At 40.8% G+C, this 13,548-nt stretch overlaps 1 protein-coding gene across 1 annotated transcript in view; it reads right to left on the bottom strand.

Annotated features, from left to right (window-relative positions):
- Positions 1-202: 202 nt before the first annotated feature.
- The window catches only part of HACD1 (3-hydroxyacyl-CoA dehydratase 1), a 38,443-nt gene continuing 25,097 nt past the window's right edge, over positions 203-13,548 (bottom strand). Inside the window, exons 3-8 of the mRNA XM_077772436.1 lie at positions 10,688-10,805; positions 10,481-10,499; positions 10,105-10,193; positions 6,996-7,117; positions 1,555-1,733; positions 203-376 (exon numbers count right to left, since the gene is read on the bottom strand). Coding sequence (XP_077628562.1) covers positions 294-376; positions 1,555-1,733; positions 6,996-7,117; positions 10,105-10,193; positions 10,481-10,499; positions 10,688-10,805 — 610 coding nt within the window. The 3' untranslated portion in view covers positions 203-293. The remainder of the gene's footprint in view (positions 377-1,554; positions 1,734-6,995; positions 7,118-10,104; positions 10,194-10,480; positions 10,500-10,687; positions 10,806-13,548) is intronic.

Raw genomic sequence — 13,548 nt, 5'->3', positions numbered from 1 at the left:
TTAGTGAAACTAAAAAAAAAAAAAAAAAGTATTTTTTTTCCCAGGTAATACACTCAATTATTTTCATGATCATCATTGACCCGAGATTGATAATAAACACATGCAAGGTTTTTGTAGAAAACTGACCTGGGCACAATGTGAAGACAAATATTAGCAAATACCACATCTCAAGTTATACTCTAAGAAATAATACAAACTGTAGTATTTCATAAAGTTGTTTATTCTTGTTATTAAAACTTGGACTCAAGTAATCCGGGTTGTTCTGGAAAAAGCACCTTGTTTGCAGGGATCACTTAATCATCCTTTTCTACAATCACCTCTCCATGAAGCACCTTTCTTCTTTGGCGTAACATGTGAAAATAGAGTTGTGGAAACACTAATTGAAAGAAAGAAGACAAGGGAAGGTATTGTTGAAAATTATTTATACTCCAAAGCTCTTACCTGTAGCAAGCATTGAGGGCAAGCACATCATCTACCACCTCTGCCATCCCAAGTATTCCCAGAGCTCGGGGAAAGAGCATAAATGTGTGCCTCCACGTACCATATGCTAATATGTGATGTCCATTTGATTTTGAAAAAGCTTAAAAGTTGGAGGCCCCAGGCCCTGGTCAGGTTTAATGTGCATCCTCATTACATAAAATATTTTATATCGTGTTGATGCAGATTTTGGATACTATAAACTTTTCTTATTTCTTTCGCTCCCTCACAGACACTAATTTTATTGAGAAGGGTAAATAACAGCCTTGCTTTACTTTTGTATTTCCTGCTACTGACTATCAAAATTTGACAGAAAAATATTAACACTGCTGGTATTTCAATGAAGTGAGTAAAGTCTCACCAATTCACTGCAACCTACTGAAAGGGGATGAGAAATTAGTGAAGAGGCTGAATTAATCATAGTATTTTAATGGGGCGCCTGGGTGGTTTGGTTGGTTAAGCGTCCAACTCTTGATGTCAGCTTAAGTCATGATCTTGCAGTTCATGGGTTTAAGTCCTGCTTTAGGCTCTCTGCTGTCAGTGTAGNAACTTTTACTGCTTATGCATGCTTGCACTCTCTCTCTCCAAAATAAACATTTAAAAAATACTTTTTAAAAAGCAGCTTCATTACATAGAGCAACACACACAAGACTGAAAAGTACTCCTGAATAAGTTTTCCAAGTATATGCTCAAGGAATAGATAGAAATGAACTGATATTTTCTGGATACAATGTTTACCTTCAGATAAATAATTCTAAATGCTGGCAAATAGTTCACTGACTTGTGCTCTATCTTTTCTTTTTAAAAAAGCCATATTAAGCTTCTCTTTAAATGATTTTGAGAAGGTAGTCATTCGTGTTATCAATTTACTTACCTTTTTCCTTATAGTTAGGAAAGAGTCTTTTTTGACTCACTCTTCAATTATTTAAAATTATGAATCCATGGGGGATTGAACAGAAGTTTTGATGTATCTGTAAGCCATTAGGTTGCTTTGCTTATTAAGCCAGCATATGATGATACTTTACAAAAACTTCCACAGCATCTGCTAAATCAAAGTACTAATAACTATACACTTACATGGTATATAGGAGGCCATGGTTATAAGAAGAAAATAATAATAGTCAAAAGAGACATTGTATTTATTAGGAAGTCTTATTGAAAACATTCCTGTCTTCTTCACGTACGGTAAGGCAGCATATATTGTAAGAAGTTCACCAGCAACTCCGACAGGGTATAAGATGATAAAAAAATTGTATCTGGAGAAAAGAAAGACCTCAAAGAATTATTTTTCCAGGGCAACGACTGGGTTTGACATCATCATTCTTTTGCTACTTTTGCTACTGTCTTTAAACTTAAAAATTTGTCCTACACATATTCACAATGCCCCTCGCAGAAGGTTAATGTTTTCTCTACTTGAATCGTTTGCTTATAAACTTAATGATCTTCCTTTTTTCTCATACCAGTTTCCATTTTAGATGACAAGATCTTAATAAAATAAGAAATCAACTTCCTTTACAGTACTGAAATAATGGTATAGGTGTTAAAAATGTATATGTAGTTTCTTATTGCAAAAGACATGTCTTGTGAATACTGTGAAGTACCTGTATGTATTATAACGTTTTGTAAAGGTAACTTCTTTGACCCCTGAAATCAGAACTGAGCTAGTCACTTCTCAGTCAAGGGCAGTGCTTTAAAAGACCCGTTGTGATCCTAACTTTATACCTACATCTTGAAATTACCAAAGTGGTTCTTTGGAGGCCTTTGAAAACCCCCTTATGGTTACTAATTAAAAGGGAATGAAGTACCATTTCAGAAAACTAAAATAACTACCTAACGTTTCAGGAACTACTGACGAATATATTGCCTAAAACTGCTTTCATAACAAAACAAGTAAGACAAGCTGTTTCCAAAACTCCCACGTTAAAGGAAGCATCAGTTTGCTTCAAACCGAGCTGAGAAGGTTCTTTCCACAGTCCCAGATCACGGTTTGTTCATCTGGGCTGTGGCGGGGCCTCTGACACACAGTAGGCCAGCCGGCCCTTCCGCCACAACTAGACAGCCTCTGCCAGCCTCCAGGAGAAGGAGCCTCAAGGACCCAAGGCAACGTTTCTCCATCAAGGAATGTCATTTTTCTCCAAGGCAGTTGCCACAGAAAATAAAGGTCAAAATCTCGGCGGAAAAAGAAAGAAAGCAGATTAATCCATATTTTATTTACTCATGTTCTTGGCATTAAGAAAATATTTGTAGAGAAAAGTTAAGTTCATCAGCATGGTAGGAACTCGGAGACAACTTAAGAGTCACCTTGTTCTTGCACGTCAAGGACGTTCCAGAATAAGAGATGGGAGAGGAACGGAACTGTCTGCCAAACTAAATTAAGTGGAGAAAGAAAAGACCAATGACCCTTTTACCGTCCCTGTTTACCCCTCCTTGCCTTGCGAATATCCTCGGCTTTCTTACTACTCTTTCTGTAGTTACTCGTATGTTATTTAAATCACTCTGTTCCAATCTTAATCTCCTAACTCAATTTAAAATCATATAACTGATGGGGCGCCTGGGTGGCTCAGTCGGTTAAGCATCCAACTTCGGCTCAGGTCATGATCTCGTGGTTTGTAGGTTTGAGCCCCGCATCAGATTCTCGGCTGACAGCTCAGAGCCTGGAGCCTGTTTCAGATTCTGTGTCTCCCTCTCTCTCTGACCCTCCCCTGCTCACAATGTCTCTCTCTCTCTCTCTCAGAAATAAATAAAACTTTAAAAAAATAATAATAAAATAAAATCATATAACTGAACACTTTATAAGCCCTTCTCAGGTAAAACGTTCAAATTTATTTACGTGGTTTTTAAAGTTTATGTGACTTTCCAGTGAGGTTTTTGGAGGCATTGTTCTTCAACAGAAAAAAACACATCACTCCTAGAGCGAACTAGTCTAAGGCCTCCAGCCACTATTTTTAATGTAACGAGAAAGAATCATACAATTTACTTTCTTTGCATTTTAAAAAGACCACATGTCACCAACTCTTTAAGTTCTGAGGCAGCCTGGAAAATATAACTACTTGTTGAGAAAACAATATAATGCCTCCTTAAAGATTCCTAATGGTCACCTACAATGTTTTTGAAGGGAATGAATTTTGGAAATCATAATGGAAATTCACTTAAAAACATAATACAATATACAAGTACCTATTCAGTGGACTTTTCTAACCCATAAATAGAATCAAAGTATATTCAAACTGTCAGACTAGGCTGGCTATTAATAAATAAGAAGCCATTCTTAAAGTGAATTTGTACTTGAGAACAACAGCCTCAACATTTGAACATGAATACAAATATTATTTTAGGTTTTTAATGAGGTTGGCAAATACAGCTGGGATCTTTAAGATTTCTGACATGAAATAAAATGATTCACGATTAGGATTAACTGACATGTATCACGCTAACATGTGCATTCCAAAGTTGAAAGCGTTTATAGTACCTGGTTTAACATTAACACGACTAAGGAAGGATTTCTAAACGTGCAATGGCAGAGCTTTGCACTACATGCAAAATGCATTCCAAGAGGCAGGCAGACAGAACGTTAAAGATATTTACCTTCCACAAACAGATTTTGTAAGTACAGGAAATGAAGAAACTCTATCATGAATTAGTATTTTCAAAGGTGCTAGAGGCCTGGAAGACGGGGACCATGCAAGATGGCACTGAGGGACATTCTCGGATTAGTCCAGCAACACTCCAGCCCGCCAACCGCGTGAAAGGCCTGACCGCTCAACGTGAACGAGTGTTCCGCTACAGTGAGAAAAAAACCAACCAAATGGACATCAACGGGAGCACAGCCTTCTTACGATGGACAGTACGTTAAAGTTCAAATAATAATTTTAAAGCGTTTTCAAGAAACAAAATGGTAAGCCGCAAAGGTCTAAAAAGGAGCTGGGGCATGTAAAAAAGTCTATAAGAAGATAAATCCAATTAACAGTGAGTATCCTGACGGACAGGGATTATAAACAATTTAAAAGGGTTTTTTTCTTTAGTTTGGATTTTCTGTATATTTTACAGTTCGTGATCTATGAACATGCATAATATATGAGTTAGGGAAAAGGAGTCATTACTTAAGAAAAGTGTTAGGCTTTTAATATATGGGAATCAAAAACAAATCTGACACTAGCTGTATGCTCACTTTCAGATAAGTTAGGAATGTGTTAACATAAATATCAGAGTTTTAAAAAATAGAAATGGGGTGCCTGGGTGGCTCAGTCGGTTAAGCATCCAACTTCAGTTCAGGTCATGATCTCATGGTTTGTTGGTTTGAGCCTCACGTCGGGCTCTGTGCTGACAGCTCAGAGTCTGGAGTCGGCTTCTGATTCTGTGTCTCCCTCTCTCTCTGCCCCTCCCCAGCTCATACTGTGTCTCTCTCAAAAATAAAATATTTTTTAAAATTTTTAATAAGAAATAAAAAACAAAAATATGGGGGCGTCTGTATGCCTCAGTCAGTTAAGCGTCTGACTCTGGATTTTGGCTCACGTCATGACCTCACAGTTTGTGGGATCAAGCCTCAAGATGGGTTCTGCACTGATAGCACAGAGCCTGGAGCCTGAGTTGGATTCTGTCTCTCCCCCCTTCCTACCCTTCTTCTGCTTGTGCTCTCTCAAAAATTATAAATAAATGAATATTTAAAAAATCTTCTTGGGGAGCCTGGGTGGTTCAGTCGGTTAAGCGTCCGACTTCGGCTCAGGTCATGATCTCATGGTTTGTGGGTTCGAGTCCCACGTCGGGCTCTGTGCTGACAGCTAGCTCAGAGCCTGGAGCCTGCTTCGGATTCTATGTCTCCCTCTCTCTCTGACCCTCCCCTGCTCATGCTGTGTGTCTCTCTCTCAGAAATAAATAAAACGTTAAAAAAAATTTTTTTTAATCTTCTTAAAAAACAGATATATGGATATAGCATTGTTTATAATATCTCACGACAGGCCTTCTACTATTAGCAAACTGGAAATTATCTGAATTCTAGCAACAGAGAGCTGGCCAGCCGTCCTGTGGAATACTGCATTAAGAGTTACAGCTAGATCTAAATATTCCTGTGTTGACTTTAAAAAAAAAAAAGTTCCAAGATATAAACAAAAGGCAAATACAATGGCATTCTATTTATGGTTTTAGGAACTCACATCTGTGTGTTCACATCTTCGTTAACATGAAAAGATCTGGGCAGGTACACAGCAAGCATTCCTTCCCCACCCACCCCCCCCAAGCCCTGGGAAGCAGCCTGGCGAGGTGGGAAGACACCTAGGAACTTTCCATGTTGACTCTATATGCTTTGTGCTTTTGAGATTTCTGCTCTGAAGACATACTCCTTCTGTGGTTTAACAAAAAATGCAAAGGATGGCAACATCGCCGAGCCCTGCCTACGGAGAACAGACACGCGGGGGCACCCGTACGTGGGATATCTCTCTCACCCCAGCTGCACTTCCCACCACCTAGCATGTCACATAGCTGTCAGTGGCGTTACGTTTGGTCTCCCGTGTCGTGAGAACACAGAGTTTTTCTTGCGTTCAAACCCGCATGTCGGGTGTGCAGGATGCACACAACACACGTCACTCTTGCAGCGACAGTGAGCAGAACAAGGGAAGGAAACGAACAAATCCATGCTGGCTGGCGTGATTTGTTCTTCAAAGAGCTGTCTTGTTTCCATAATAACTTTGGAAAATATCGGGTGCTCAAAGAATGTAAAAATGTAAAAAAAAAAAAAAAAAAACAGAACATAAAAGGTGTTGCTTTAGGATAGATCTATTTAGAACCCTTGAAATACAAATTTTCTCACATTCCAAGTAATGCGGTTTAGGTAAGGATGACCTTTAAAAACTTCTGTCTCTGGTACTTAAAATGTATCAAAGAAGCGGACATTATAGGGGCGCCTGGGTGGCTCAGTCCGTTAAGCGTCCAACTCTTGATTTTGGCTCAGGTATTAATCTCACAGTTTGTGAGTTCGAGCCCTGCATTGGGCTCTGCACTGGTAGCAGGCAGCCTGCCTGCGGTTCTCTCTCTCCCTCTCTCTTTCCCTCCCCTGCTTGAAGCTCTCTTTCTCTCTCTACATAAATAAATAAATATTTAAAAAAAAAAAAAAGAAGCTGACACAGTATATATAAGATCCTAAAAATTATGAATACTCAATTATTGCAATATTTTAAATCATTCAGACAAAAGGCCCCATTTCTGGCACAGTGTTTATTTAATATAATTCCAAAAAAATGTACATTTTGCTTTTGAAGAAAAAAAAATGACCAATGCAGGTTATTTATTTAAGGATACTGATATAATTTGCCTTGCACTGATTTTACTCAAAATATATATTAATATGCTTTTTTTCCTCTGATCATTAAACTAAGCCTTTAGAATGCAAGTTATTACATGGCTAATAGCCAAAATCCAGCATCCTGGCATCATGGGGCTAAGGCACAAATTTCAATGCTCTGGTGTTAGCACACACGACGCGCATGCACAGGGCTGTGAGCATTTCAACCACAAGACATCGCCACCTGGCCCATTTAATGAAGTATGGCAAGTGGTCGAGAAGACTGAATGTGTAGAAGGAATAGCGAGTGATCTCTGTCACAGTCCACGCGACCAGAAAAAGCACCACGCTCTCCTCATTCTGGATCTGCAGAATCACAGAGAAATCCACAGTGTCGTTTAACCTTGAACGTTTTCCTCCACGAAGACATTACAATTTAGTTAATTACTGTGTTTTCTTACACTGGAACCTTAGGGGCAGACCGAGGCTAGACGGCAAACTTCATGCAGTCCCCATTACGTCATCCATTGTAACACACAACCTGACCACGTCCGGGGTGTAGGGAAGGTCAGATCTCTACTGCTTTCTCTTCCTCAGCCTTCTGTCCAGCCGCTAACCAACCACCCGAGGACAACATCGGCCCCTCAAAACCAGCATGGGAACAATCGGACATTCCGGCTCCGCCTTTCTATTGGCCACCTGACGCGCCATTCTTCCTCAGCACTAGCTCCTGCCCCGGTCAGCTCCCCGTTTCCTGCTCCCCCCACTGTGATTCAGGGCTCCTCTCCCATCCCCACTACTGTAACAGCCTCCTGAATTCTCGCTCTGCCCTCTAGTCTCTTCATGGATGGAAGTGCTCTCTTAAAAGCAAAACAAGCAAACAAAAACACACTTGGAAGCAGCTCGTCTGTGATTTAGAGGTTTCTCTGGCTCCTCGTTGCTTAGCAGGAGAAGGGGGTAAAATCCTATCCCCTCTGCACAGTGATTGGGGTTTTTTTTTGTTTTTTGTTTTTTACAATCTGAGCTCAGAAATCTCTCCAACTTAACCTGCAATCTCAACATTCCACGACTACCTCTCTCTCTCTCTCTCAGTACTAACTTTGTATTATTTCCAGAACATGCTCTGAACATTTACATCTTAACACATCCCTCCATGGGAATGCTACTTACTGGCTCCCACAGAAAACCCTATGTCATCCTTTAAGATCCAGCTAAAACATCACACCCTCTGGAAAACCTTTCCCAAACCCCCCTTTCACCCTGAGCAGGTACTTGCTCACCTTCCTTCTTCAGATCCGTATTATAACACTTGCCATTTCATTTTAAAGTCCGTGTGCCTAACCCTTGCATATCCATCACCACACGATTTATATGTTCCTTCCTCGGGGAAGCCTTCCTTCCCTCCCTCGGTCACACTAAGTCCCCAGGTATAGTGTGATACAATACACTCGTCCTGTTTCAAAGCACTAACACTAACGTAATGAAACCTTTACAGCTGACCCCGGAACAACATGAGGGTTAGGGGGCTCAACTCCCCCCTGTATAGTCCAGAAGCCCACGTATAACTTTTGACTCCCCCAAAACTTAACTACTAATAACTACTGTGGACCAGAAGCCTTATAGGTAAGATATGAACAGTTGAAGAACACATATTTTGCATGTTATATGTATTATGTACTGTATTCTAACAATAAGGTGAACTAGAGGAAGGATGATCCTATCAAGAAAACCTTAAGAGAAAATACACTTACAGTACTTTACTGCGTTTGTCAGAAGAAAAGATCTGTGTATGAGTGAACACGTGCAGTTCAATCGCATGTTATTCAAGGTCAACTGTATTTGTACAACTGCTCGTTTACCATCTCGCCCAGCCACAGGCTCCACACGGCCGGGGCTGTATTTGTATTATTCACGGCCAGATCGCCAGCACAGTCTCAGGCACAGAACAGATGTGCAATCGGTATTTCTCGACTGATTCTACATCTGTCTGACTGCACACCACCCCCCCCCCACTTCCCAACAGCCAGCGTGCCCAATAGCTGTGAATGCCGCAGCCGTTTTTTGTAAATTCAGACATCAGCACAGTGCCCAGTGTATACAGGCACTTAATAAACATTGGCTAAATTAATTAAAGAGTGGTGGAAAGGTGCCAGTGGGAAACTATTGTTGGAGAAAATTAAATAGCAAGACTCAGGCAGAGACCCTGTGGAGGACGAAAAAGAGCAGATGGGCCGTTTTTCTCTTGGGGGCTAGCGACCTGCTAGATTCTCTTTCACTTCTTTTCCACAGATATGTTGGCCACCCCATCTTGTCTTTCTTTTTCCTTAGTCTTCCGACCCTTTGTAGTCCTGGCCCAGCTCGTACATTCGAATGCTCGCTGTCTGGAAGAGTCTCTCTTTAATTTTGTTAATGTTGGGCTCCTGCTTTTCCACTGCGCAGCCATCTGGGAAAAGCGCAGGCACGTGCTGCGAGGTGCGTGGCGGCCACCGGCGAGGGCCCAGGTGGACTGAGGTGAGTGAAAGACACCGGTCAGAAGGGCTAATGTGCAGAGCGGCGAGAGGGCAGGAGGGCAGTGATCTGTCCCCACGCGGACGCGGGCCAGGAAGTCTAGCAGGCGAGGGGAGGGAGTTAAGGTATCATTTCAGGCGGACTAGGGACAAGAAAGGCATCTCAGGAATGGAGAGGAGGCCAGAGATCTGTCCTCAAGTAGACAGGAGACGCTGGAGGCTGTCAGAAGGTCAGAAGGGCCCGTCTGGGAAATGTTTCTGCCATGGGTTTATAAGGCCCAGTGTCCTGACACAGTGAGCATGGTGTGTGTTTGTCTAAAAGGGTTTAAGCCACTAATTAGACTTCGGTCTGTCTCCTGTCATGCCTCAGTAAATAACATGCTAATTTGTCCTAAGTTCCTCAGCTCTTCCAACTTTTCATTTTGTCTTCCCCATTTGCTCACATCTACAGAGCTACATTTGCTTTTTTATGCCTCTTGCTACGCCACGCAACGGCGAATGAGGAACAATCAACTGTTTACACTGACGACCTCAGAACCAAAGAGAATACACATCAACAGAAAAGAACATTTTTGGTTAGCTATTTGATGGAATATGAACATTAATTTTAAAACTGAGAAACATCAGAGGAGAGTAGATTGTGGACATAAATACTTAGTTTGCTTGTGTTACAAGGTCATTCCACTAATGCACTAAGTTAATGTACGCTCACACGTAAATCCAAACCCAGCCCTTTTCTGTCTAGTGGTTCGGCCTCCTGAAATATAGCAATGTTAATATTTTAGACTCCTATTAATAAAAAGCTTTCCTACAGGCACATGAAGAGAACACGTTAGCGTCACTTACTGGTTTTATACTGTGAGTAATAAGCCACACCATAAAGATTCTTGAACTCACTTGGACCCCAGTCACAATCACAGAAGTAGGTACAATTCCTTAAAGAGAAAAACAAGTCAGGGGTGCCTGGGTGGTTCAGTTGGCTAAGCATCCAAATTCGGCCCAAGTCATGATCTTGCGCTTTGTGACTCTGAGCCCCACATCAGGCTCTGTGCTGATAACACAGAGACCGCTTGGGATCTGATCCTCTGTCTCCCTCGCTCTCTGCCCCTCCCTTGCTCTCACACTCTTCCCTCTCCCAAAGCTAAATGTTAAAAAAAAATAAAGTCAACCATTGCTCTGGAGTCAATTCATACCAACCATAAAAATTAAATCAGAAACTCACCAATTAAACAGTGGACTATCTGCAAGCAAATAAAAAAAAAAAATCACAAGTCAATAGCATGCAACATAAAATAAATCCCTGTGAACCCTGGCTTTCTACAAATCCGTAGGTGGTATGTCTTCAGCAAAATACGATTGGTTTTGCTCCACAAATAATTTTTCAAATAAATATCACAACAACAGAAAACCAGCATCATAGGAAACTTACCTCAAGCAAGGCAAATGTTTGGAAAAATTTAAGTGTCTTCTGAATACTTTTATATAAACCTTTGTGTGTTCCTTTTTCCATATAAAAACGTACCATGGCAATAGCTAGAACCAACCACCTAGAAGAAACAAAAGGATTTTATAAAGTTCTACCAAAATGAACGCCGCTGAGCTTCCTGAAGAGAAATGGTGTAGTTTAGAGTAATAATAGGTATGTTTCATTATGTTCTCAGTTCATTATTCTTTTTAACAAAACCCACAGGAAGAAATGACACTGTTTTTATACAGACTCTCCAAGGGGGATGAACACAACATATTGGAGACCCACGAGATCCAAATGTCAAACGATGTCCACTTCATGTTTGGTTTCAGCAGATAAACTTATGGACTGAAGAAATTAGCTTTATGTACCAAAGTGAGGTTATCAAGTATTTCATAATTATACTAATATTTCCTAAGATACAAAACTTTTGAGTATAAGCACGTACTTACGCAAATATACAGTATATCCTTACATATAAGTGTAAGTAAAAATCTTTCATAATAATTATTTTATAATGTTTTTGTTTATTTTTGAGAGAGACAGATTATGAAAGGTGTGGGGAGGGGGGAGGGAGGAGAGCAGAGGGAGAGAAAAAGAGGGACACAGAATCTGAAGTAGGCTCCAGACTCTGAGCTTTCAGCACCGAGCCCAACGCGGGACTCCAACTCAAGAACCGTGAGATCATGACCTGAGCTGAAGTTGAACACTTAACCAACTGAGCCACCCAGGCATCCTTCATACTAATTAGTTTTTGTAGAATTTGCATGAAATAAGAACAACAGTTGGGCCACACAAGGCATACATATAGAAGGCCATATATGGGCCTGGCTTAAAAGAGTTTGTTTTACAAAATGGACCAAGTACATATGGCTTCCCTTTTCAACTTATATTTGTACATGAAACAGAGGTTCTGTGTTGTGAATCAAAGGCGTTTCAAACACAAACTACACCTGTGGAGAGCAGGTTTCTCACTTGAGGCTCCATGTGCCAGAGACACTCACGAGAGTTCATGTTTTTCCAGTTTCGGGCACAATTACAAGAGCACTTTTTAGGTTGTAAAAAGGTGCACCATCTATAACTTTTTAAAATCTGTAATAACACACCCGTGGAAATGAATGTGTTAAAAACCCCAGGATTTTAATCCCGTGGTCTCCAAAGTGTCTAGTTAAATGGGTTTATGAATGATAACATTTTTATATGGTTTTAACTTTTTAATTAAAGAACACTCCTAAAATGGACAAATGGCTTAAAGATTCCCACAAAGAAACTACTGGTTGAATGTGATGACCATGGTCACCAAGGTGAGCAGAAGAAAATGGCGGTGGGCACTTCTGCTCTGGGCATTTGCATTCCTCCTCAGCACATACCGAAGTGAAAGCAGGGACATTCCCATGACAAGAAGTCAGGTAAGGTCTGAAACTATCAGCGAGCCCTCCGAAATGTGGAAATGGTAATGGTAACAGTGATGAGAATCATCGGTGTACTTTCAGAATGCTTTCATGTTCTAGATAATATTCTAAATGCGTATTTAACATGTGAATATTTCACCCTCACAAAAGCCCTGTGAGGTAGGGACTGCTATTATCCTATTTTACTGCTGAGGAAATGGGCAGGAAAGGACACAGAGCCAGGCAGCTGGAATGTAAACCCACCGCTGAGCTCAGAGTCTATGCTCCTGAACCACGATGCAGTACTGGTCTGGCTCTAGGTATATACTATGCCTTGCGATATTGGTTACTCATAATATTTCATATATTTAAATTACAAGTAAATTTCAAAAGCTATACGGAGAGGGGCGGCCTGGGTGGCTCGGGTGGTTGAGTGCCCTACCCCTGGCCTCGGCTCAGATCATGATCTCATGGTCCGTGAGTCTGAGCCCCACGTCGGGCTCTGTGCTGGCAGCATGGAGCCTGCTTGGGATTCTCTTTCTCTCCCTCTCGCTCTGCCCCTCCCCTGCTCATGCTGTCTCTGTCTCTCTCAAAATAAATAAATAAACTTAAAACAAAGTTACAAGGAGAATTATGCTCAAATATTGTAACTGATAGTAGTGTACTATCAAAAAGGTCTGAAGGACACTGTTGAAGATGAGACAGTCACATCAAGTGACTTACTACCCTAAGTATTAAGATCAGCGGTCCAGTTAGACAGAACCCATGAGGTCTCCTAATCCCCCAGGCTATTCCCGCCCTACAATACCCCGGCTTTACTAGATTCAACAGATGGCTTCATCCCATAGTAGCCAACGCTGAATTCTGTGCTGGGATAATCTGGGTGATATTTTAGATGCCTTCCAGGTTTAAAATGTTATGATTTCATTATCTCCAATTCTAAGTCCCTATATACTAACAGTAAGAAAACAAACAGCTTAGTAAGACGTTTAAATTCACATTTTCCATCCACTGTCCTCTTCTTTGTTTAGGAAAGTCCAAATTAGATTTTTACAAAAGATCATTTCGAGAGATTATTTTTAACGTACCAAAGCATTCACCCAAGGACTCATGTAGACGGCAAGTTCTCTATGTTAAATAGTGTGACATAAAAATCTATGCTGAAGAACATGGTAACAAATTCTACTTGTGTCCCATAGGTGGCAGTATTGTACCACCTACTGTGGTATTATGATCCCAATTACTAACTTGTTTGAAATAAAAAAAAAAAATTAACACTCTGGGTGGGGTTAGAAAGGACCACCTCTCATCTATTTTTCAGTCGATATGGCCAAGAGCTAATCTGAACTAATCAGTGATCACTTTCTAAGCCGACCATCTCAAGGGAGTGACAATCAAAGTCTCCCATAAGGGCCCTACGTTTAACTAACT

This window comes from Crocuta crocuta, unplaced genomic scaffold, assembly GCF_008692635.1.
Source record: "Crocuta crocuta isolate KB4526 unplaced genomic scaffold, BGI_CrCroc_1.0 scaffold96, whole genome shotgun sequence".
Taxonomy (NCBI): domain Eukaryota; kingdom Metazoa; phylum Chordata; class Mammalia; order Carnivora; family Hyaenidae; genus Crocuta; species Crocuta crocuta.
This window is presented reverse-complemented; position numbering and strand designations above follow the sequence as displayed.